General features: G+C 43.3%; 2 protein-coding genes and 1 long non-coding RNA gene across 3 annotated transcripts; all 3 read right to left on the bottom strand.

The window, feature by feature from the left end:
* Positions 1-3,120: 3,120 nt before the first annotated feature.
* On the bottom strand, positions 3,121-3,772 carry LOC306752258. The gene is made up of 3 exons (XR_013771218.1): positions 3,649-3,772; positions 3,479-3,570; positions 3,121-3,288 (listed from the first exon to the last, which is right to left on the bottom strand). It is a non-coding gene; the product is annotated as an uncharacterized lncRNA (long non-coding RNA).
* A 3,295-nt stretch (positions 3,773-7,067) lies between these two features.
* On the bottom strand, positions 7,068-11,612 carry mapk12b (mitogen-activated protein kinase 12b; the record flags this gene model as incomplete). Its single annotated transcript, XM_079236478.1, has 12 exons — positions 7,068-7,174; positions 8,412-8,585; positions 8,678-8,756; positions 8,979-9,058; positions 9,212-9,283; positions 9,381-9,495; positions 9,593-9,640; positions 10,025-10,054; positions 10,166-10,277; positions 10,360-10,418; positions 10,519-10,648; positions 11,494-11,612. 12 exons carry the CDS (start codon positions 11,610-11,612, stop codon positions 7,110-7,112), a joined length of 1,083 nt encoding a protein of 360 aa, XP_079092604.1. The 3' UTR covers positions 7,068-7,109.
* A 1,905-nt stretch (positions 11,613-13,517) lies between these two features.
* mapk11 (mitogen-activated protein kinase 11) lies at positions 13,518-25,619 on the bottom strand (the record flags this gene model as incomplete). The annotated part of the gene is made up of 12 exons (XM_079236342.1): positions 13,518-16,124; positions 16,883-17,056; positions 17,215-17,293; positions 17,499-17,578; positions 17,979-18,050; positions 18,144-18,258; positions 18,341-18,388; positions 19,066-19,095; positions 20,033-20,144; positions 20,351-20,409; positions 20,505-20,634; positions 25,507-25,619. 12 exons carry the CDS (start codon positions 25,617-25,619, stop codon positions 16,051-16,053), a joined length of 1,086 nt encoding a protein of 361 aa, XP_079092468.1. The 3' UTR covers positions 13,518-16,050.
* Positions 25,620-26,112: the final 493 nt, after the last annotated feature.

A 26,112-nucleotide genomic window follows, 5' to 3' on the forward strand; every position in this document is an offset into this window, starting at 1 on the left:
CCACCATGCAATGAGGTTGATTTCCCTTAACTTCTTTCACATACTTGCCACCATCAGCGACTGAGTCGTAGAGATGAAGAGATGCGAGATGGTGTCCTCGGCCACACACGTCACAGTTTCAGAGATCACGGTGCTGGTGTATGGACTTAAGGAAAGGGTGTCGCCCTCGTGAGTCTGCAGCGTCTGACTATCCCAGGTAACCGTCCACGTGTAGCTGCAGGACGGGTAGCAGCTGGCCAAGCAGCTGAAGTTGGATACAACTCCTGCAGTCAGATAGGTTGGACCGACGATCCGTATGTTCGATGGCCCAGCTGCAAAGTTTGGAAATAGATTTGGTTGAAGGAAGTGCGAAGCTGAGGGAACTCATGCATTTAACATCCCTTCAGTCTTCACTCTTACCCGTCACTTGCATCGTCTTTTGCACAGATGCTGACTTCCCTGTTGCCGGGTTGTTCACCGTGCAGGTCAGCGTCTCCGTCGGCTTCGTGTGCAGGAGCTGCAGGCTCAGCACGGGACCCTTAGTGGTCACGTTGCCCCGCGTCCAGCTGAACTCGCAGGCCGGGAAGCACAGGGCCTCGCACTGGAAATAATATGGGATTCCCACTGTCACCACACTGACCCCATCGATCTTCAGTAAGGACGGCCCGTCTGCAATAGGACAGATTCAAAACTATTCAAGGGCACCTCTGTGTGAAGATTGCTTTGATGCATTTAAAAAAAACATTTTATCATGGAATTCAGAATTTAAATGATCTTACATGAGGTTTCCCCCATGGCTCCACCCTCCCAAGTTTCACTGGTAGTAGAAACACCTTGGTTATGAGAGAAGAGAATGCATTGACATTAATAATTAACACTAAAGAAAGAAGACAATGTCAGTATTTAACTGATAACTCTGCTGAAATGCTGATCGACGCGAGCCGGGCGCCCTCTCTTACCTGCCAGACAGGTGAGCTGCAGCAGCAGCAGCAGACCGGCGGAGTGAGGATCCATGCTGCTGCAGAAAGTCCAAACAGCTATCCACGCTCTTAAAAACCATCCACACTCTTATAACGCATGCAGGGGGAGGCCTTGCCCACTGTTATCTCACCGCTAATTACGAAACACAGACCACACATGGCTTTAATGTTACTGGTTATCAGCTGGCTCTATTCTCTGCTGAGGGCGTGCATGCAAGCAGGCGACCTGTTGTCTGCTTTTGGCTTCAGCGGGCGGCGGTTTCTATTGTACGTTGCACGCTTGACCATGCCGCTTGTTCCCTTTTTCATATCGGTCTGTGGTTGCGGAGGTAAAGACTCTAAACTCAATTAATCACAGCGCCGTGATAGGATACAATAGAATAGCACTCCAGCTGCCTGCCAGATCTGATATGTTTTAGTTTTGTTCTTTGGGGTTCTCTTAATGTGTGTAAAAGAAATCGTGGCATTACGTCATTTTTTAAAAACCTTTAACTGAAATTGTTTAATTCAGGAGATGACGAGTTGCACCTAAATATATACATGCCAGTGATAGTTGCATTACAATTTTCTCATCTATTAGAAACACAACTTTTAATTGTACCTCCCAAGCTTAGAGAAAAGGTTCCCCAAGAGTCCCTTTACCTTTCTGACTACCATGACCTCATTAACAGCAGTGATGCAAGTGCAAATCTAACTTTAGAAATGAAATCTCAGATGATTTACAAATCATCTTTGTTTTATCAAAGCACTTAAAGAGTACACACTGTAAATCACTTCTCAGTGTTTGTCAGTGGACCGATATGAACCCTGGGTGTGTCTTTAAACTGTCACTGCTAGTTCTCCTTCTTTGAGATTACAGGAAAACATGACGGTTTTGAACTGACCTTCCATTTAGATTACATTTCGACACGCACACGTTTCCATGTAAATGAAATGCACCTCACCTGGTTGGACATGTGTGATTACGGCACTTCTCACCACGGAGCTCAGAAGTATTTCATCACCATCCAACCTGCAGGTGTGATTCTGCCTCCAGGCTGAATCAACAGCATCACAGGTGTTTGTTTTTTCACTTATTGCGTTATCAGACCTCTTCTCGGGTCTGTGGTGACGTGCAAACTGTGACCTCCCTCACCCTAATGTTGTTAGATTTAAACTAATGACAGCTTTATGGTCGTTATGAGGTCATTAGGTGCAGGTCATTTCCAGCAAAAACTCCAGAGTCTGATCCTGATGTTAAAAGGGTCATGACATATTCATGCTGGTGGAGGGTTCTATTCCTATTTTATTTCATATTTCTATTTCATGATAGTCTTTCGTTTTAATGAATATGTGTATGATTCTAACACATTCTGTTATTTGTGCCATTGACCCTCAGTAAGTCACACACCCCTCTCCCTATGGTATTGGTTTCAAGTTGCCGTTGAGCAACTGGAGCGAACCAGGAGGAGGACATGTTGGCTTGAAGGTGTGTTGCTGAAGTGGTTATCAGAGCGTAAACGTTTGAAAATGTAATACAATTAGTTTTACACACTTTTATTTGGAAGATGCAGGTGGAGGTATTTAGCTAATACCAGCTAAAGTTAGAACCCATCCCTAAATCTGGTTGTTTAGTGAGTTGTGACTTACAACAGAATGCCGATTAGATAAGTTGATCCAGAAAAGGAATCAACAATTATTTGGATAATCAGTTAATCATTTAAGGCATGAGGCCCTTTTTCCTTCATGAAAATGTTTCCCCCTTTTTCTTACGACAATTTCAGACCAATCAAGGGATGATGAGGCTGTGTTGGTGATGTTTTCTAAATTAATTGGCGTTATGGATACTGCCTTTTTATGTGAATTAATGCCACTTAAAACTTTGGGGGAGAAGACAAGATTAAGCTCTTTTTCAAGAAAATAATTGACATGACACAATCTCTACATCAATGTACAGTATTTACTCTGATATAAAGTGGGAGATACTGAAGTATAAAAACAGATTTTGTGATGTTTATGTTAATCTTGCCCAAAATTGTACATATGTGGTTACTGAAGAAAAGGTCTCTATATTGTGTTTCAAGTCATTTTATTAATTTATAGACATCAACATTTCAAATGTATCGGTGGAAGAATATTACAAAGCCAACTAATCCATCACATGTCCACACTTGGATATTGAAGTGCTTTTCCACGCCTCTTACGAGAAATTGCAAACAGGGTTCGGCCTCCTGTCAACCTGCCACACCAATGGAGACGAATGCAGCGTAAAGCCACCGGTCCATGAGTCAATAGCTCTCACAGGTCAAATGCCCTTCTTCATCACAAACTCATTCACAGCGAGAAAGATCTGACGGACAGAGACAAAGAGAGAGAGAGAGAAAATGTTTTTATGATGGTGGGAACAAAGGGTCTGTAAATGCCAATGCAGATAAAATAATTCTACCAAATAATATGAAATGAAACTATTATTATTGAATTAAAAGCAAGAAAAAGAAACCTGTCGCTCGGATCATAATTGCTACATCAGTAAGCCTCACCTGTCACAGTGAGAAGGCAGCAGAAAAGATGAAGGCCAGCAGCAGCACAGCTGAGGCCTCTTCAGGACGAGTGGACGGGCTCCGATCTGACCCTGAGCACAAGAAGAACAACCGTCAAGGCGGCGTGTACGGCATTGAGAGGATGCAAGAGGAAAACCTGTTGAACCCACGTGTTATCTGCACGGTCTTTAAGGCTGTGGCCGTCCTCTTTGAAGCCGTGTTCTGAGCCTCGCACTTGAGACTGACCGATTTCAGCGGATGATCCACTGTCACCTCGACCACGTTGCCCCTCACGGTCTGACTGTTTACAGACGACACGTAGCGACACGAGGGCAGGCATTCGGCGGTGCACACAAACTTGTACGTTTTCGCAATTTCGATCACGTCGGGCCCTTTGATCTGAACCTGTGATGGACCAGCTGAAAGTAAGATAGCGAGGAGAGATCAGAAAATAGCTAATAAAAACTGCAAATGTAATATACTCTGTGTTTATTCATGAAATACTTTTACTGGAAAGCTGTTCTCTCTTTCACGCCTATTAGTTGACTTACATATCACAGCTATGTTTTGAGTGGCGGCGGCAAACAGCCCCGACACGCTGTTGGTGGCTTTGCAGATGAGAATTTTGGAGTTGTCGGTCTCCTGAGGAGTGATGGAAATAACATTCCCCTGACCACTTATCCATGGGCCTTCATCTATCTTCCAACCGTAGGTGCAAGATGGCCGACAGTAGGAGTGGCAGCTGTAGGTGTGGCTCACAGACGGATTCATCAAATCGGGCCCTGCGACGGAAACATTGGCGGGTCCGACTGAGGTGCCCAAGACAAATACATGAGTCATGAAACAGCAAAGGTGTTCACAAAGCGCAGAAGCTGTGAATATACTGTCGGACAATTATACATACGCCAACTCTAACAATAGCTCATTCAAAAAAATAAAGAAGTCAGGTATCACTTACCTAAGACTTGCAGTCGCTTTGTTGCCGTGGCAGTCGGCCCAGTATCGCTCCTTACTGTGCACGTCACTGTGAGGGCCTCCACCCAGCTGTTCAAAGTGAAGGCTAACGTGTTCCCCTGGCCCTGGGCACTCTGTCCATCCAGAGACAGAGAAAAGGTGCATTCTTGGCAGTCGGTGGCACATTCAACGCTGCTCGGCACACCCACAGTCACGTAGGCCGGACCGACAATCGTACAGTTGATTTTCTCTGCCTCTGAAAATGGCGACAGTCACAATAACCCCGATGATGGGGGATTCATATATTGTAGTGATATTTATGTATTGTATCTGGAGGTTAGAATTGATACAGATCGCATCATTGATGTATGTTGTATTGTCTGTTTGAATGTAACTCACTCTCATTGTCGTCCTCTAGTTTTGGTTCCTCTCCGTCTGTAGACAGTGCTGGCTGAAGGCCTACACGGCCAATGGAAACATATTCACTGTTATCCAAAACATTAGTGTTAAGTATCATTGTCCGATGTTGGCTTTGGAAATTCTACTTTGACGAAACAATCCAAACTCAAGTCCACTTCCAGCTTTTTTCCCCCCAAAGCTTTCAATCTTATCACATAGTCTTCATTAGCAGAAATAGTTGGCTAAAAGCCACTAAAGGGACCTTGAGTTTGGGATTGATTTATCAAACTGCTGTTTGCGAAGGTCAAGGATGAACTTTGAAGCTTGATTTTAGCCTAACGAGGACACAAAGTCATTAAAGGGCTGTGGAAGAAGTTATTAGCTGCACGTTCATCCCGATGACAGCGGCCATCTTACACATTCTTCCTCAGCAGATGGTGTGATATCATTGAAAACTCAAATTATATGTTTTAAATGAAACGTTAAATTTACAAGCAATAAAACGCATCCTCAGTTTAATACGCTCCAGCATTTTGCTGCTACACCTCTACATGTTCTGAGCAGTAGCATAATATGGCTAATGTTAGCTAACGTTTGCTTACTTGAAAAACTAACATAAATCAGGTTTTGATAGTTTGCTAACTGTACAACTCTTCTATATTTGTGCTAGCATGAAGCTAGCATGTAAAACATGGGCACCTATTATACCGAAAGAACGTGTGTGTATTATACTATTATGTTATAAGTAGCATTTTACTCTTGGTTGAGCTGGTTGGTTGTTACTCGAGCCGGTTGAGGTGGAGCTATTGTGACTACTTTAAATAGTGTTGTGTAGTTTAATATACAGCAATACATCATGTTTTAAAAGCTGATCTTTTTTTTTAAATCTTCATCTAACTAGGTAAGTAACTAGTAACTATAGCTTTCGAATATAGGAAATGGAGTAGAAAGTATAATATTTACTTCTGAAATGTCGAGGACCAGAAGCATAAAGCAACTTGAAATGGAAAACTTAAGTAAAGTGCCTGAAAGGTTTACTGTAGTTCATGATCCATTACATTTATAAAAGGTACTATACACAAAGTGAAGAGTGTTCCCCAATAAAAATACAGTAACAAATGTGTTCCCAACTGCCATTAAATTCAGCTCTTACACTGATTCAATGGTTAAATTATCACAACTAGAAATCAACTCTTCCACTGGTATTTTTGTTAGAAAGATCCTTGTATTACCTGCCAGAAACAGCAGCAACAGAAGTCTTTTGAGAATTGAGTGTCCTCCGTATTGTTTAGATATGCCGGTATTATCCATTGTCCCCTGTAAAAATGTAAAATGTACAGCATCCAGGAAATATACAGCTAGCACTGCACAGTCAGTCAACATCAGCAGGCAAACAGCTCTTATCAGGGAGAGCCGAGAAAAAACATGTTTGCCTTCTTAGTCATTCTAATGAGAAACCCATGGCTCATTCATTTATGGCAGAACAAACTCTGTATACGGCGCTATTTAGCAGATTTTCCTCATCAACAAATGACCAATTTAGATCTATTTACTGGTGGATCTTGAGTCAGTTTTCCAGATAGGACAGGGGATACAGAGCTGCCCTCCTCCCGCCTTCGGGCTTCTGACTCAGAGTCAGTTAAGGGGAGTGCTTGGGAGATTGTGGGATGGATTAATGGTGAGGAGACTGACCAAATAAGGAAATGTTACAGGTCTGATCTCTGTAAAAGGGAGCATGTCCCAGACAAATAGGTGATTTCATATTGGAAAACACATTATGTACAACAAAATGTAACATAGAATCATCTGAACTCAGCTACACCGAAAATCAAATGTGGGAATTAGTCATTTTCATTGACTATTTTAAACATCCTCACATGAAGAGATCTTGGTTACGCTACCTGCATTGGTTAATATGATGTGTGTGACATCATTATTGGCTGCAGTGTTCCCAGCCTTTACCTTGTTCCTGTACAATGCGTGGCCTCGCCCTTTGTTCCCGAAATGCATCCATTATCAGAATAAGTTATCAAAATGCAAACAGACAACAAAAAAGCCCTGCCACATAATGGGTAGACTGACTTTAAGGAGCAGTGGCGTTATGAATTTGAGCATGTTGTCTACGGTTGATGGATAAATAATCTGACGCACAAACACACTCTTAACAAATGAGCATATCACATTTATTGAAACGTTAACAAACTAATCATATCCATTAAGTCAACAAGACATTTTTGGGGGTGCAGGTGTGTGTACGTGTGCGTATGTGTGTGTGCTCTTAAAGTGACGTCTCTCTGGAGTCCCTGGGCGGCCTGAAGGTCAGTATCTCTGTGAAAGTGTGACCTGCACAAACACAAAAGAGAGGATTGCAAATCAGGTTTAAATCACGTCTTCGTCCTACTTTCACATCAGAGTTCAACACATATGGAAAAAAAAATCATTTTTTTTGTTGTATATACTGTATATATCGTTAGAGTTAAAAGAAGCATCCAGTACCATTAAAGATTTACAGTGACCTCTACTGGCAAACAGAAGGTACTGTAACAACACTGAACGCACAAAACTAAGTTTCCCTTAAAGGAGAGGAAAGCTTTAAACCTGTCCAATATTCACTCTCCTCTCTCCTTTATTCTGACATATCCAAGGGTGTATATACCCCCCTTTTTCCACCCCAAAAATGTGTCCGGAGCCACAAAAGCTATTTGATATCACAGCTTATAAAATTGTATATATAGTCATATTATATATACAAAAACTCTAGTTTGTTGTATTTATGAAATCATAGAACAAGAATAAAGACAATTATTGACATTGCATTACTATTTTACCTGTTATAACTATCAAACTCTTATAAAGAGGAGAACAAAAATACTGTCATGTGTCGACTATGAGACTAGACAAAACTATGTGGACCCAAAGTCTTATCAATATGTGTGTCTAATCTGGTAGGGTGCTCGTCCTTAGACTGCTAGGTGGCAGGTTCGATCCCCACGTGAGGGTTACATTTTAAACGCATATCTTTTGCTACGTTTACACTGAGCGTCCACACTACGCCGGACTTTTAGAGCACCGTTTTTACTAGCGGACGCCTCAGTGTCTCATGAGCTGCCACACAACCAGCAGCAGTACTGGAGTTTACGGCGACGGACATAGTATAAAGATAATAATACAAATACATGTTCAAATATATTGTGCAAGATATTTTTTCGTATTGGTGGGGACAATTGTGTCATTCCCAAACTTTGGTCGTGACTAATCCCTTTGGACCCCATGCAAACCTACACCCTTGGACATGTCCACTCTGTTCACCAGCTAGCTGCTAACTGTGTCTGTCTGCTGTTTGGTGGAGGTAAAGTTCAATGAGTTTATCAGAACATTTTCACGAAAATCAGCCGGTGTGGCTGAAAGTAAGGTTGGTGAGAGCAGTGATGATGAACTAAAACATTTAAAATGCATGCCTTAAAAAATACAAAACAATGCGCTAAAATAGGCAAAGTGCTCCGTACAGCTGAGGGGAACTGCAGAATAATTTTTCACATTAAACAGAGTCTCTTGACCCATTGCCCCGCCCCTCGCTTACGTTTCCACTGGTCCAGCGGCAGGTCTGTGTTGTCCATGGTCTGATCATAAGGCAGCGCCTCGCTCTCCTCCTCAGCATCGACGTACTCGCTGAAGAACGCCAGGTCGAGCGCCTCCGAGGCGCTGACCCTCCGCTCCGGGTCCAGGAGCAGCATCTTTTCCAGGACGCACACCGCTGCGTTGCACACATAAATGTCAAGGTCAGCTAAACTGGGTTTAGTGCCACCCGACACCTGGCTAAGCTGGAGAGCAGAGAGCTGTACGTACCATTTGAGCTAGCTTTGGAGAAAAGGGAGTGCAAGTCTTTTTTTGGCACTTTTGCCAGACTTCTGATGTAGTTTTTGGCCTGTCGAGAGAGGAAGTGGAGAGAAGGATGACAAAGGTTGGTGGGCCAAGGGACTTTTAGAAGTCGGGTATTGAACAATCAGAAAGCATTGTAACAGCAATGAAAGCAAACTGACTCTTCTCTCTGACTCAACAAACTCTGAACAACCAGCTTTCAACTGTACAGCCAGTGAGTGCATCCAGTGTGTCTTCAACGTGTCAGTCCAACCCCAGTACGACTTACATCTTGGCTCTGAAGCTTCAAAACAAAGTCAGCCGCTGGGGTTCCTGTAATCTTCATGATTTCTCGGAGCTGGTCCAGGTCTGGCAGTAGCTGTGGTCAAGAATCATCTGTTGCATGCAGTTTTGCTTTTTCAAACATGAGCTTTCTTTTCCATTTATAATGCTTTGGCGTAAACATGTGCAGTGAAAACAGGAAAATAGGTAATTAAATGACTTAATGACAGTCAAGGATACGATCGCTCCCTTTGAACAGCGGCTTCCCCAGCACCATCTCTGCCATGATGCAACCTGCCGACCAAATATCCACTGCAACAAGAGAGGAAAACGTCAGCTTTCTCGCTGTGAAACGGTTCTCTTAGTTATTTCCTCCACCCCGATGACACAAAACCTGACGAGGGTTTACCAGTTTGTGTGTAGTGCATCCAGTTGAGGATCACCTCGGGCGCTCGGTACCAGCGCGTCACGACATAGCCGGTCATTTCTGCGTCGGCCTGCCTCGCCAGGCCAAAATCAAGGATCTGAAGCAGGAAGGACAAAAAAGCAGAGCTGTTGCTTTGAAATGTATACGTGTATGGGATGTTCCTATTAAAACGGCTTGATGGTAAGCGAGAGTACCTTGAGTTCACAGTCCTGGTTGATGGCTAGATTTCCAGGTTTAAGGTCCTGGAGAAGAAGATCAAGAGAACAGATAGACAGTGAGTCAGAACGCAGAATCCGTTATATGTTAACACCTAGAGACTTTAACGTCACGAAATATGCCAGGAAATGAATCCATAAATGTTTTATAATGAAATCATATATATATATATATATATATATATATATATATATATATATATATATATATATATATATATATATATCATATATATATATCATAAATTGAAACCAGACAGCGTATCACTGGCTTAGGTTTAGAAAGACATGGAAATAAGCGCACAGAGCAAAGCTCCCTGTGTGGGAATCCGGATGAATGGGATCGAGTGTGAAAAAGAGCAAGAGCCCCACCCCCAAAGCTCATAGTCTGAAAGGTCAAAGGTCACGCACCCTGTGGATGATCCCTGCCGAGTGGATATACTGAGGAGAGAGGAGACACAGATCAGCAACTTGAGCTCAACTCGCAGAAACAAGTGTACGAGACGTGGTCACATATTTACGCTGCTCTACCAGTCAGGTAGTGCTTTTCACCTTGAGTCCCTTCAGCATCTGATAGACGAGGAACTGCACCCGGTCCTCTGATAATCTCTCCAGCTTCATCAGCTTGCCGAGGTCAGTGCCCATGAACGGCATCACCAGGTAACTGCAGGGACGAGAGAGGAGGAGTCGGATCACTCCTGGGGAAGAGCGACCCGTTTTATACTCGGCAGCACTCGGCAACTTACAAGTCACGCAAGCGGTCCAACGCGATCTCAGCGGTGAAAACATCCATCAGCCCAATTACCTGATCAGGAGAAATGAAAGCAAAAAAAATAAGCTTCACGCTGTAGTCCTATTCTCCTTGTTTAAAAAAAAACATCAACACAAATACGTGTCCCTCTTACGTTTTCGTGCTTCATGTGTTTGAGAAGTCGCAACTCCCTGAACGCCCTTTTGGCAAAAAGTTTGGACTGGAAGGGCCGTTGGAGTTTCTTGATGGCAACCTGCGTCCCCATCCGGCGGTCCCATGCTGAGCTGAAACACACACACACACACACACACACACAGGTACCTCATGTCATTCAAAGGACAGCCTGCACAGATTCAATTTCACCTCCAGAAACTCAACTGTTGTGTCCAAATTCCATCGACGAGGACGTTTTTTCATGTCTATAAGGAAATCTACCAAGTGTAATTAATAGCATCTAAATAGAACAGTACCCCATTAAGGATATTAATTACACCTGTGCTTTTTTGTGTGTGCGATGACAAGACACTATCTGCTGACTGTTTGTGACTGAAGACAATGCAGTGGTGCTTTCTATATACACTTAACTCAAGCTCTTTGACTTCTTCCTACAATGAGACTGGAGAGGGGGTTCTCTTTGTTGACCCTCATCCATACCACACAATGCACAGGCCCTGCAGAGCCCGCTGTGTGGTGATACTGCTGACCGAAATAACCCACACCAGCAGTACTGCTGCTGCAAGAATAGGAATAGATTACTCGAGTAGAAGTAAAAGTATTGAGGTAAAAGTCTGTTGAATAAAATGAGGGAAGGGTATAGCTCATTAAATGATCTAACATGGCACTTGTATTATTATTATTACTTTATGTGCATTGTTTGTTTCTCATGCATTGGGCAGAGGGTCAGTTTCTTGTGGTTTATTTATGTGCAATACTTAAAATACTACTAGATAATACTTCGACAGAGCCACTGCAGTATACATCAGTGCTAAATGCAGATTAAAAAGTTGAAAATACTAAATGAGCTGTTTTGGGTAAATTCATTGGATAGTCCGACATGGCACAAACCCTGTGGTCAATCAGCTGCCATCGAAATTCAAGCAAGACTTTTAAAAGCCGATGTTCCACTTACCACACCGTCCCGTAGGCTCCTGTCCCGACCTGCTTCAGGTCCCGGTACCTCTCCGGAACCTCCCACGCGGTTCTGTTTACCTCCTGTCGGTAGTATCCCGTCCTGGACCGCACAGACATACCGTACCGACTAGACGAGGCTGAGGTCCGGATGTGGATCCGCGCATGTAAACAAACTCACGTTTTACTTTGTTTTATTTTATTTCAAAGCGCCCAAGACGCGCTGTCCGTCCGGCAGAGGAGAGTCTTGGTGCAAATTCCTCCAGATGAACCAGCGGACCACTTGAGCGCTTTGCGGGGTTTGACCACCCCCAACACACACACACACACACACACACACACACACACACACACACACACACACACACACACACACACACACACACACACACACACACACACACATTGTTAGTCATGGGTCCTGGTCGCCAGGGCAGTATATGGGTGTGTCTACAATGTGGGGGGAAAAAGCCACAAAACATCTGCCCACCCCAAGGTCCACGTTATAGGCCTACCCTATAATACTGCTGTCACATCCCTATAATTATATGCATGCTGAGTTGGCAAAGTAGCCTGTAACTTTGCATTAATGATCATCATAGAATGGCAGTAAAAATGTGTCCAAGTTGCTCAATAATCTGTTTAAATTGATTGATTGATTTCCTTTGGTGTCATCACAATGTTACTATACTATACGGTACTATACTATGTATTATATTTTGCCATGCTATACTGTAAAATACTATTCTCTTCTATGTGGTACTATGGATTGTATATATACTATTCTATTCCATACTAATCTTTTTACATTATTCTGTGCTATACTATTCTATCTCATTCCACACAATGTTATTCTATATTGCACTTTACTATATTATCATAGACTATATGCTATGCTATGATTCATATATATATATATTATTATATTAGTATTCTATATGATTATATTCTAGATTATACCATGCTGTACTATACTATTCTATAATGCTGTACTATACTGACTGGACTATTGTATAGACCAGTGGTTCTTAACCTTATTGGAGGTACTGAAGCCTGCAAGCTTCATCAGTGCATTCACCGAACCCTTTGTAATTGGAAAAATAAAACATGATTTCTTCAAAACATAGGTATATATTTTGTTAGTGCACAAAATGAACCATGCATCAGTTGCACACAAAATCACTGTTGTTGAAAGAACAAAATCAACAAAACATGAATTTCACACAAAAACATAACTCAATGAATATTTACTGAAAATCAATGTGACGAAAAGAAGAAAAACAGTGCCTTGTGGCCCGACATTGCTAGTGTAAACCGGGCTATACTGTGTGTGTCTTGACCCCTGCCAAACCCCTGAGAGTGACTCCAGAACCCAGGTTAAGAACCACTGGTATAGACTATATTCTTCCTTTCTTTGTATAGTATGCTGTGTTTTACCATACTACTGTATACCATCCTGTTCTAGTCTATAGTATTTGATTGTTTTATATACTATTTACACTATACTATGCTATTATGTGGACAAGCCACTGTATGTGCTCATATGTAATTGTTGAACATCTCACCCCAAAGCCATGGCTATCAATATGCTGCTACAACAGCCTCCCCTTTTCTACGAAGGCTTATCTACAAGTTTTCCGAGCATGGCTGACCGTTGGCTTGGTTCACAGTTGGCGTTCCAATTGATCCCGTAGATATTTGATGGGGTTGAGGTCAGGGCTCTTTGAAGGGCAGTCATGTTCATCCTCACCAGACTGGAATAACTGTTCATGAAACTTGCTTCAAGCTACAGGAAAGTGCCTTTCCCAAAGTGTTGCCATAAAGGTGGAAACACACAATTCACACTTGACACAATTTCCTTAATTGGAACAACAGAAAATAGGCTAAATAATCATTTCCATCCTAAAAGTAGGCCTATGTGGACGGGGGTGTCACATAACCTTTGTCCTAGTTGGAGATAAGAAAGACTGAATGTTGCAGAGAAAGTATCCGATAAGAAACGTACTGACAAACAGAGTTATCGGAACTGATGGTGTTTATTCTGTTGAAAACATGTTACCTGTTGATGATGAATGAGAAAATCATCTAAATCATTTGAAAACTGACAGTTGACATTCAGTTTAGTGGTTTGAAACTCATGGCTACCGTTGAATCACATGCCATGTATTCAAAAGACACACCTAACTTGTAACAAACACACATATACATATACATTCGATTTGCAGTTTGCTATTCAAATCCACCCCATATACAACATCCACATAAGCACATGACACTTTAACATCCAGAGCTCCAACACACTGACATGACTGAGACAGACAGGTTTGATTTCCAACATTTTGCATCCAGTGTAATCAACGACTCCAGTGAGAACCATTCCAGGGGAAAAATATCTCAAAGTGGGTTTCCCTTCTTGTGTTCTTCAAAAATGATATTCTATTTGTACTAATGTTTCTTTTAGGCAGACATAATCTCATTGGTTTGGTTAGACTTGAGTGGGACAAACCATAGAACCACAGTTTAACTTGCATGAAGGAACACACAAAACGTATAAAATACAATTGATCTCATAACCTAAATGGCTAACAAAGCTAGCTCGACTAGTGAGCTAGGGTTTCTTCTTATTCCGTTGTTCATCTCATATCTGCAGTGAAACAAAACCTCAGATGGGCTTGATTGCCAACCATGTGTAGCTTATACACCGTATAGTTAGTACTTTAGCCATCCTAGGTTACAATCAAAGCTAGCTTGTAGCTCTTTAGCTAACCTAAAGAGATACTTGTGCTGCTTTTTTGGCATTCGAAGGCCAGTTTCTAGAAAACCTTTACCTGCTTAACACCTTTATGTGCTCCTGAATTATGAACCCTTCAGCTCCTAATACATACAGTCCATGTTTATCTCCCAAAAATGTCAACCGGCATCAGTGAATGAACGAAGAATGAATGAACCTTCACTTAACTCAAAGTTCAAATGCTCAGATAGCTATCTGATAACACTAAATGCATTAATGCACTGTATTTTTTTTCATATGTTTGTATTCAGTTCTAGATAGTATAACTCAGCGTTAACCTCTTTGTTCTCTCGACATTTTCCCTGACCTTCAGTGTTAAGCTGTAAAACCTGTTGGCTCTGCACACTGTGGGTTAACACAAGCAGAGTATTCCTCCCTCAGCAGAACGTGTGGAATTAAACTCCAGTCTGCTGCAAGATGAGTAACACAATGTCGGTGAGAAAGCCAGCCATTCGTTGTGATAATTTGAATATGCATTGAGCTCATGCTGCTTATACAAATGTTACCTGCAAGGGCGTCCAAATGTTGCAATAAGCTATGAAGTTCAGTGTTACTGAAATACCCACAAGTGAGGTAAAGAACATCCCCAGTGCTTTTTTACTACGGTCACTAATGAATGTACACACACCGGTTTAATTATTAACAACACTCAAGCATCATGAAAACAAAAAAGAAGAAGAGGAAATTAGCTTTTATGGGAGCTGGGTGGTGTGATATCATCCAACAGCTTACAAAATGCTTATAAACTTGTATAATTGTAAACACAAACCGGGGCTTTAAAAGACACAACAGAGAGCTATGGAAACCTGATGGGCGCTGCCAAAGCCAAACAGGTGACCAGATATCAGCCATCGGACGAAACTGTATATGACAAGCGAGGTCGCACTGTAAACACAGACCTGAAACACAGTCATGCTGCTCCAGTTTTTGCATGTATTAATCACCGTGATAATTAATAGCACAGTTGGTGTTTACTACTCTGTTAGCAGCAGAGGATGACTCATCTGAGGAAGAACAATTGCTAATTGTTTTTTAACTCCACTTTAATTATAAAGATAGAACAGAATAAACGTTGGTCACATTTCTTGGTAATGCCTCTCTCTGACCCTCTGGCTGCTTTTATAGCAGTGTGGCATATGCAATAAGCAGTCTTGATGGTTATATAATGCAATACCAGTAATATTTTGTAATAATAAAAATGCTCAAAAATCATGCAGTAGTATGCAAGCTAAATGCTAAGCTGCTCTTGTGACATGACGAGGCATCGCCGCAAGCTTTTAGACATGAATTCCATATATGAAGCACTGACTGCTTATGGCATTTGTCATGTCGAGGGACCAGATGTCGTTGCTTTGGAAATTCTAGTGTGCGTTTTTTTTTTTTTTTCTTCCTTCGATACCTTTCTATCAGTCTGTAAACACAGTTCAGTTCCGTGAAGTTGCTTCCCCGTATGAATCATCACGCCCTCTGCGATCCCTGACGCTGAATGGTTCCTCATTTTATCCTCACAGAGCGGAAACATAAAGAGGAAGCAACTTTCCGAACTGGAAAGCTTCTTCTATCGGATTTTAAATTTCTCCCTGTACGTTGCAATGTGTGCATCTGATCCCGGGGAGATCGTCCAGCCCCGCTGCTCAAATGCACCCATGACAGGCAAGCAAACACAGTCACGCTGAGCAGAGGGAATGCAGAGTTTTCTTCCTTCTCCCAATCATTGAGTAGTTGGTCCTTTTGCAGGGTGAGGGTTGAGGCAGAGCAGAAAGAGGCTTACTGCTCCACCTGAAGGCTATCGGTCTTGCTGCCGGATGCTTTCACGCAGTTCACCTCTTCAAATACCAACTCTAAGTACACACATGAGAGAGAAATAAAGCGAAAGAAAACATGTTAGGGTCCTGTTTACGATTTGTTTAAGCGAGGTCGCACTGGATGGATATTTTAAACCCGCTGAAGGTAGAATGAGACACTTCCTTCAAGTTTCATTGTCACAACACAGGATACTTTCAAATATAAACCAAGAGTCCTCTGGCGCGAGCTTTGATTCGATGCCTTAAAGTCGTGCTTGTTCAGCTTGGTACACTGGTCTATCAAAGAAACTCAAAATAAGGATGCAAAGCATGTGGAAAATATCCACCATGACTCACACAGCTCTGAGCCATTTCACAAACCGTAAAAACTCCCTGTGTAAATGAAACGTAATCATATTCATGATGTTGGAAATGTCATCTTTAAATATCTCAAATATTACTTTGGTGGTGTAGTACACATTCTTGCAACAGCCATGCAAGCCTAAAATCCTCAAAAGCTCTGCGGCTCGAAGCTCACTTTGGATCTGTGGCATCCAGTTGTGCAACTTCCTTTTTCTGCAAATCAAAAACTGCCCTTCTAAAAATTTTAATCAAACGAAGTGAGTGCATTACTTTTAAATAAATAGAGAAGCAGATCATATCTGTACAACACACTATCACTCCCAACTCGTCAAATACCGATGCTCGTGATGCAGTGACCCTAGGCTTCCAACTATGGCGCTTTATGTGCCACTCTAGCAGGGATGGCGTGTACGTTTCCACTCGTTACATGCATGTTTCAAATCATATATCACCTTTCCATTCTTCGAGAGTTCGGTCTTTACTCTCCAGCGTTTGGTCGTAAGGCGGGGCCTCTGGCTCGTCGTCCGGGTCGTGGTACTGTGAGAAGTAAGGGTGGGACAAGGCCTCGCTGGCCGAGATCCTCCCATCACAGTCCAGAACCAGCATACGCTTCAGTAGATCGACAGCTAGCAGAGACAGAAACAGACAGAGAGGTGTGACCCAAAGGGCCAAACCCGTATAACTGAATTACTCATTTGCAATATGCAGAGAACCACTTGAGCCTCTCGAAGCCTTTCAATTGAATTTCAGAAGTTGATAACCCAATCTGCGGTGCATCACCCACCCAGTGGATTTGCTCCTCTGAAGATCTTCTCCAGGTCCTGCTGGGGCATGAAGGGCAGAGATTGGATGTACTTCTGTGCCTGCAAATAGAGACCGGCGTTCAACTCTTGTGACAATGTGGGTGATTTGCTATTGATCTATCACCCCAACACTCACACGTATTGAGTAGTCAATCAACCGGCTTGTCAATGGAGTGACTAATCAATCAGAACAGGTTGTCAGTGGAAGCAATATCACAACAGATTTATTTTCCCCCAACCATCTATTCCTTCTTCCCTCTCTCACATGTTCAGAGCAGATCTTCTTCAACAGGTCGGGTGTCGGAGTCCCAACCACCTCCATGATTCTCTTCAGCTGGTCAATATCTTAGTGCAGGAGGAGTTAAGGGCTGTCAGGACTTGACCCGTCGTATTATCTCGTCTCGGAGGAAAATGCAGAAACTCTACTTGCTGAGCGCCGCTGAGATTCTTTTCTAGTCAGCGTCCCACAACCCACAAAGATCAGTAAATCAAATGTGTTTTAGCTCTACTCTCAGACACCGAATACAAGAATCAAGATAATTCAGCCTTTTGTGATCGCTCCCATTCATTCTCCACTTCTCTCTGTTGACACACCTCCCCTGCAGAAAGGCTCTGGATTGTGATGCAAATCTACAAGAGGTCCACGCCCACAGGGCACATTAAAGAGGTAATGGAAGGTTGATGCTAAGAGGGGAAAACAAGCTGCAAATTGCCGTGGGTCTTTCGCCATGCTGATAAAGGATACAGTCGGTGCCAGGAAAAAGAACTTTTCCCTTCAGCAGCTCTCCCATGATGCATCCCACTGACCAAATATCCACTGGAACAGAAACACCAGATGTTTAATCCTTTAATTGAGTTTGCGTTTAAAAATAAAAGCGTATTACATGTCTATAGTTTGGTGGCATTTTACCATTCTGATTGTAGTGCATCCAGTTCAGCATGATCTCCGGCGCTCGATACCAGCGAGTCGCCACGTACCCTGTCATCTCGTCGTCTGTCTGTCTGGCCAATCCAAAGTCAAGGATCTGCAGGACATGAAGGCAGTTTTTTAGGCGTTCACAGGTTGGGGTGAAGGATTCGCAGGTTTAAACTGAAGATCAGTCTTACCCTCAGCTCACAGTCCTCGTTTACTGCCACATTACTTGGCTTGAGGTCCTAAGAAAGATAGTAGAGCAGACAAAAGAAGGACACATGAATCATTATATTAATTATTAATTAAATGAAAATAGTCATTGCTGTACTTTTCTGATATCGCTGCACTTTTCTATTTGTGTCCAAATAGTAAACATTGACTCCCTCTGTCCAGGCAACTGGATTCCATCCAACTGGACCAACTAAGAACCATGAAAGACACACTTTTTAAAGTTTCAATGTCTAATTATCTTCTACAACCTCACTTTTGGATTTACAATTCAGACACAGCTGTTCGTCATTAATATCTTATTGAAGGCTACACTATTCTTTATCAACTAAAATGCATTCAACCCATTCACAAGCATGCTGTGCTGCCAAACGTTGTCAAACGTGTCACTTAATATCTAGGGCAGATCTCAGAGTTTCCCCAAAAAAGGTTTCCCAAAGAACAGCAAAGATGGCTGAACTGTGTAGAAATGTGTATGAAAATATCCATACGGCCTCTAGAATATTTCCAATGTTTCAGCCGTCTAAAACCTGCAGTACTGAGCTCCAGCGTAAACTCAAGTAAGAGTTGGAACAAGACTTTTCCAACCTCATAACTACGTTAGGGGGCATACAAGGGGAACGCTGTATGTTCCTTCTTTTTTAAACTTGCTGGCCAAAAACGACAAGAAGGGCAAAGAGAAGGCACTCACTCTGTGAATCAATCCCGCTGAATGGATGTACTGTTCGACAGGCGGAGGGGTGGAGCAGGAGCATGGGGGAGGAGAGAGGAGAGAGAGGGCATAAAGGGAGACAGGGGTCAGCAGTGCAGTTCACCATATTAGCCCCGGCCTAAAGGGAGACTGCTTTTGTCTCTTCCATGGTAACCGTGAAGGCCGAACAGCCGGCCCTACCGGCTGCTGGATTGATTCAGTGTGAACATGCAAGCTTTGGACAGAATCCACAAAGAATAACAGAATGTCAAACTCAATATAAATATAGCAAGTGTTGGTGCAACATAGATGTGGCAGAAAGGCTGCTGACAGGCTGCATTCACTTTAAGCATGATGTACCACAGAAATGCCATGTGATATATGGAAAAATTGGAGCAACAAATATTAAAAAACTATTTGATATAGAGTCTGCTGTAACACATGGGCATTGTTGTGATTGAGAGTGTGTGAAAACTAGTAAGCAAGGGAGCAGAGACGTCTAGACGGTTTGCTCAAAGTAATGGATCATTGTTCAAACAGTTAGCTCAAAGTATTGGATACATGGCTTCCAAATTAGTAGGCAGATGGCAAACTTGACTATAGCAACATCTCGCAACCCATCGGCTATCGGTCTGACGAGGATTTAGCCTCTGGGGACGGGACCAGGAATTCCTCTTACGTGCGCCAGCTATCGTTTACAGTTCGATTAGCAACTTGAGAGACCAGACTGAATCATATGTAGCCAGTTTACAGCTAATTTTGAACCAATGAAAAGGTAAATGCTCGTTGAAAAAACATCCCGTTTAAAATCAGTTAATTGGAACATGTCAAGTAAAGCCTGTTCTGCCAGAGCCGTGTGGTACACCAGACAAAAGGTCAGGAGTCCCCGGTGCACTATATCTGCATGCTAACTCACGTACCATGCACGTCTGGCACACAGCAGGTGCATCGTGATGCTGCAAATTACCTTCAGGCCGCGTAGAAGCTGGTAAATTAGGAACTGCACATGCTCGTCTGACAGCCTCTGAAATTTAACGATGTTGTTGAGGTCTGCGCCCATCAGGTTAGTCACCAGGTAGCTGGAAAACGGTAAGAGAGCATGAGTGAATGGGGGCATGGGAGGAGAGCACAGTAATACTAGTACCCATGGCAACCGTAAGACAAGCCCATAATCCCCCCGGGATCGTCTGCACCATCGCCAGCCTGCCCTCTAATAACAGAATCATTGCATGTTTGTTGGTGAAAGGTGGACAGCTGCGTATGCCTTGCAGTAAACATGATTTACAGTTCATTGAAGTCCTCTAATGCGGCGGCAGGCGTGAAGACGTCCAGCAGTCCTATTACCTGCGGAGACAGAGACAGAGCTGATCAATAACAGAGCGGAAGCATGCAAAGAGTCTGCCCGTCTCCGGGTATTTTCATGAGGAGCGCCGACTGACGTTCTCGTGTTTCATGTGCTTGAGCAGCCTGAGTTCCCGGTACGAGCGCCGGCTGTGGATCAGGGACTGAAAAGGCCTGGACAGCTTCTTCACCGCCACCTTCTGCCGCGAGACGACGTCATACGCCGAGCTGGCGAGAGGAAACAGGGAGAAAGGAAGAGTTAGATATTCAGTTTGACACCGCTCTCACAACGGTATGGCGAAAATGAAGCTAAGGGATCCTTAAATTTGGTTACTTTCGGAAAAGAGCTAGGCTAGCTGTTTCGCCGTTTCCTGTCACAAGCTAAGTTATGCACATTGTCAAATTGTCGTTTTCCCACAGAAACAAAAAACATATGATATAATGTGTTAATTATAAGTGATTTTGCTTCTTTTGGACATGGCCAGGCCCGTTGTTTCCCCGTGTCTCCAGTATTTATTCCCTATCATTCCCAAAACAGCAGACTGTTCTTCAACCCTGGTATCAGCTGATGAAACTGAGAGCGTATATTAGTGATAAAAGATTGAGGGAAAGAGACAGACCGACCGCCGAATGCAGAAAGAGAGGGATATGGTGAAAGAGGATGTGGTGGAACAAGAGAGATGCGGATGTCAGATATTGTAAAAGTGCGGTGGTTTTATTTCATCTGGCTCTTTTGAAATGTAAATGTCTTTCCATGCCGCTGCTTCTGATGCCGCTGCCTTTGTGGTGCCAACGCCTTGTCAGTCCTGCCCGGCTTTTCAACACCTTCAGTAGTATAATAACACAGCCGGCAGAGAGACAGGCAGACAGACAAACAGGAAGGAAACATGGGCGAGAATTGTGAAATACTGCGCAGCTCTGCAGAAATAGAGCAAGAAGTGAAACACTGAGGAATGAAGATGTATACTGTCCATTTATGTAGAACTGACTTGATGCGTGGGTTTAAACTCTTTGATCACAAAGGAAAACAACCTCCTTCTTTCGCTTGAAGTTCCTCTGAATGGGCTTCAGGTATTTCTCAGCAATACGTTGAGCTTACCCACCTGATCATCTTAAACTTAAGTTTCCCTTATCCCTGGACTAACTTGTTTGACAGCATTTTTGCACAACAATCTGCAGCAAAATACTTGACATGTTGTATTCAGTTGTCAGTTTTAGTTGAGGGCAGACAGTGACACTTTTCTTTGTGTGGAAAAAAACAATCTGTAAGCCCCAACTGCTTCCTCAAAACCCACCTCGTCTTGCTACACAGGACATTTACTCTACTGTGGGGCCATTTCTGACTCACCTTCAATTTATTTTATTCCTAAAAAACCTGGAAAGAAGCTCAGTTCACAGCAGGACCAGGATGTGCCCTTGGTTAGACACAGCCCACCTAATGATGCGTGTCTCCTGCACTCCCTGTAAATACCACGGTATCATATCACGGTGACCTGTGATGCCTACGCGCACGAGTAAACAACACTCTTGCGTCCATGTGCATCCATGTGTCTTGCTCGCCTGCTGCCAGTCCGGATGTCACCGCCGGGCTGAAACCAGGACGGCAGCCAGTTTTCCTCCGTCTCTGACATGAACCAGGCCTCTCTGCCTCGCATACCTTCCTCCCCGCCATCTCCCGTACATGGGCCTGACTGCACTGCTGTCAGCGCAGGCGCCCCAGCCACGGCATCGATTTCACTCATCTTCTTTTGTCTTGTTTTTTTTTGTTTTTTTACATCCGAGCTCTTAACGCACTGACAGTTTTGGAAAGGAAGAGGGGGAGGGGCAGCTAATATCCAATGTGAGATCATTCAAGTACATTGTTTACCCTGAGGGGAAAATGCTTTTCATGTACATGTTCTGGTCTTATCAGTTAATGTGATTTGTTCTGATTAAATCAAGAGTAACAACCTACACGGTTGCATCTATTTAAACGGGGGAGGATGTTGACTCTTGCAAGTACAGAGAGGAAATCATCACTTATTCTATAAATTATTGTCCACAGGGTTGGTTTCTTGCATCCAATTGTATGCATTACCATTTATATATATATCATATATATCTATGCTGACTATAAAGCTATGGGCCAGCAGCCGGTTAGCTTAGCTTAGCATAAAGACTGGAAATAAGGGCTAAATCCACCTTTCAGCACCTCTAAAGCTCACAAATTATATATTGTGCGTTTGATTCATACAAAAAAAGATATTTAAAGATTGACACGGTGTGGGTTTACGGGGGATACTATTTCTTGGCCACATGCAGTGACTTGAGCGTGGCATCAATCTTTTAATCGATCTGCAAGAAAACAAATGATCGTATTTCCCAAAATGTGTAACAATGTCTTTACGCCCTATGCTGCCAAGTATACACAGACATTTAATATCACATACATGAAACTCATCATTAAAGCCAGCATACATCTGTGTATTTAATCGCAACCCCGATCTGCGACAATCAGCACAGACATAGCAGTTTTGTCTGGACAAAATGAAGCAGTCATGTTTTATTCACAGCTGTCCAAATGAGAAGCAGCATGCCAGAGTTTGGGTTTGCTGAACAGATGTTACATATGGTGACATGAGATGAAAGCAGCCATGATCTCGACCGGTCCAAAATTGGCCCACTTTCTCTGTCTCCAGAAGCGGAAAAGAGAATATTTGGGAAGGGATTAGGATTTGACGGCGGAGAGCTGAGAAGACAATGAGTCTGGGTTAGGCTGGGGATATCACAGCTCAGTCCTCCAAACTTTTTGACTCATAATTTATCAAAATTCCAGAGGCACTGCGTGTTAAATTATTAAACAGGCTTTGTGTTTCCGACTCGTCTCTCCCTTGTGTCTGCGCCTTACTCCCTAATATACTCCCTTGCACCTGCTGCGCTGTCCTCTTTCTAAACTCTACGTCTTTGGGTGTAAACTCTTCATCTCTTCGGCTCTAATGGATTATATGAGCTTGCCGGATCCTTGACCTCAGGCCTCAAGAGGGTTTGCGGGGAGATAAATGATGGGAGCCGTTTTACTGTGCGTCTCGAGGGGGACGATCCTAACCCCCCATAACGCCACACGCATACATATGCAGCGTTCTGAACCCCCATCCCCCGGCCGCTTGAGAAAAGTTCCTGACAATGGCTGAGATCGACATTAACAATGCAGGGCAATGGTGCTGTGTGTGGGTGTGGAGGAATGCCCTTTGTGTGTGTGTGTGTGTGTGTGTGTGTGTGTCTGTGTATATCATTTAAGAAAGAGTTTTGGTAAGGTTGACGCATTTCGCCAGGGATCGCCGTGTGGCGGCTCAAAACGGGAGGAGAGAAACACCTGATCTTCTGGCGATTCCAAAGACACCAGACACAGAGAAAACATCACTTCCTGTGTGGCAGGACACAGCTCACATAATCACCACCAGGCAAAGTCGTCATCTGGCTACCTACCTTTTCTATTTTCTATTTTAATCTGCGCTATTTTGAGTTTCGGAGCTGCAATATCGGCAAGATGTTTACCCACAAAACCCCCTGTGGGAGCCTGAATGCTAAAGTGGGGCCCCAGCAGGCAGGCGCATTCAGAAAGTCTTAATTGACATCTGACTTGACAGGAAGTCAGCTGCGAAGATAAAAGCTCCTTTCTGAGGATACAGCCAATGGCAGCGAGAGGTTGGGGCTGAGCACGTCTTGTCCAAAGTGAGAATGAAATCTAAACTTTACAACCTATGAGTGCCTCCTAAACAGAGTGCTCCATATGGAGAAATCTCCTCTCTCATCCTCCTGGTACAAAGCATCACAGGATTTGGACTTCACACAAGCGTAGCAGAGCTGGCCCACATTTCTTTTTCCCTCTCTCATCGACTGGAAAGGCTCAATTGGGCACATTGAGTCAGGGGTGTCGTCAAAAGACTGAATTTACTGACAGGACAAAGCTTTTAAGCAGTTTTCACATTCGGGGCCATTTCAAGGATTCTTCGTTTTACATCGATACGAAGCGTCTTATAAATTGTTTGGCTGCGTCTCGATCACTTCTTCTCCCGCAAAGATTGTCAGACCACTTCAGTTACCGCTTACTGCCGTCCTTCAGGGAGCTGCCAACATCCAAACATCTCAATTCACGTTTGGAAAAATGTGATTATCCCACTCGGATCAGCCACCCGAACCGTTCTCTCCACATTTCCTCATAGGTATATAACCCATCTGCCAGCTATTACAGCTTAATTAGTATTGACAGTCAAGGAGGAGGTTATCACCATGACACATCGCCATGGCAACGCAATCCCACCGGCTGATACGGAATTGAAGCTCAAAAATTGAAGCCATTGCAATGGTTGCAAGAGTGGAAATGTCTGCATGCCCACCACGACACAGTGTCATGCAGAGAGGAGACATGTGTTTGATATGTGTGAAACCAGCAGGACGCGTCAAGGTGTCAGACTGGCATCCTGCTATATGCACTGGCAGCAGCTGGGCCCAGGTCCTCTCTTTCCAGATGTGGCATATCATCTTTAGAGTCCCAGGACAGCAGCCTCTGCAGGCTCATATTTAGAGGCGTGTGTGTGTGTGTGTGTCTTAATATATGTCTGACAGCAGAAGGCAACACATAAATAAGTCATGTTCATTTGCATACTGAAACACAGAAATAATAATATTATTCTGTATTTTTCTATAATGTTGATCCCGGAGCAACAAAGGAAATGGGATATTAACAATAATTATAATAATAATAATAATAATACCGGTAATAACAACAATTAACAACAAACCACCCAAACAATTCGTTTCCATAAGGTGCTTCATCTCTTCCTATATATATATATATATATATATATATATATATATATATATATATATATATATATATATATATATATATATATATATATATATATATATATACATACATATACACGTACGCATCGCTATGCTGATGCATCATGCCCGATGGACGGTCACAATGTTGTGGCTGAGCAGCCTCGCCCCTCCGCCCGCCCTGCACGCACACACACACACACACACACACACACACACACACACACACACACACACACACACACACACACACACACACACACACACACTCACCACACCGAGCCGTAGGCTCCGGAGCCCACCGGCGTCAGGTTCTGGTACCGCTCCGGAACCTCCCACACAGTCTTGTTCAGCTCCTGCCGGTAGAATCCCGGTCTGGCGGACATTTCTCCGGCTGCGGAGCGGAAAGAAAGGAGAGAGCAGGAAGAGGAAGAATGGAAATGAAGGCGGCGGAGAGATAACGGTAGATGGGACCGGAGGCTCGGGCCGCCGTCTGCTGCCTGAGCCGAGCTGCTGCAGCTCACACAGCCGAGCTCTCTCTCTCTCTCTCTCTCTCTCTCTCTCTCTCTCTCTCTCTCTCTCTCTCTCTCTCTCTCTCTCTCGCTCTCTTCCGTTCTCTCTCTCTCTCCATGTGGCGGAAGTAAGTAACAGAGATAACAACACATTATATTAAAGCTTAAGGCTAAATTACAGTGCATTATGTCACATGAATAAGTTGTTGAAATTATTGTATTTAATACATAACAACAAGACACGAAACTAATCACAGCAGAATAAATATAAATACTTTCTTAAGTTCGGAACCGGTAAGCAAACCACATCATCTAGTGGTAAACGTCTGCTACTCCAAAAGGTATCCAGGATATTAACAGCACAGTC

This window comes from Taurulus bubalis, assembly GCF_910589615.1.
Source record: "Taurulus bubalis genome assembly, chromosome: 20".
In the NCBI taxonomy this organism is placed as follows: domain Eukaryota; kingdom Metazoa; phylum Chordata; class Actinopteri; order Perciformes; family Cottidae; genus Taurulus; species Taurulus bubalis.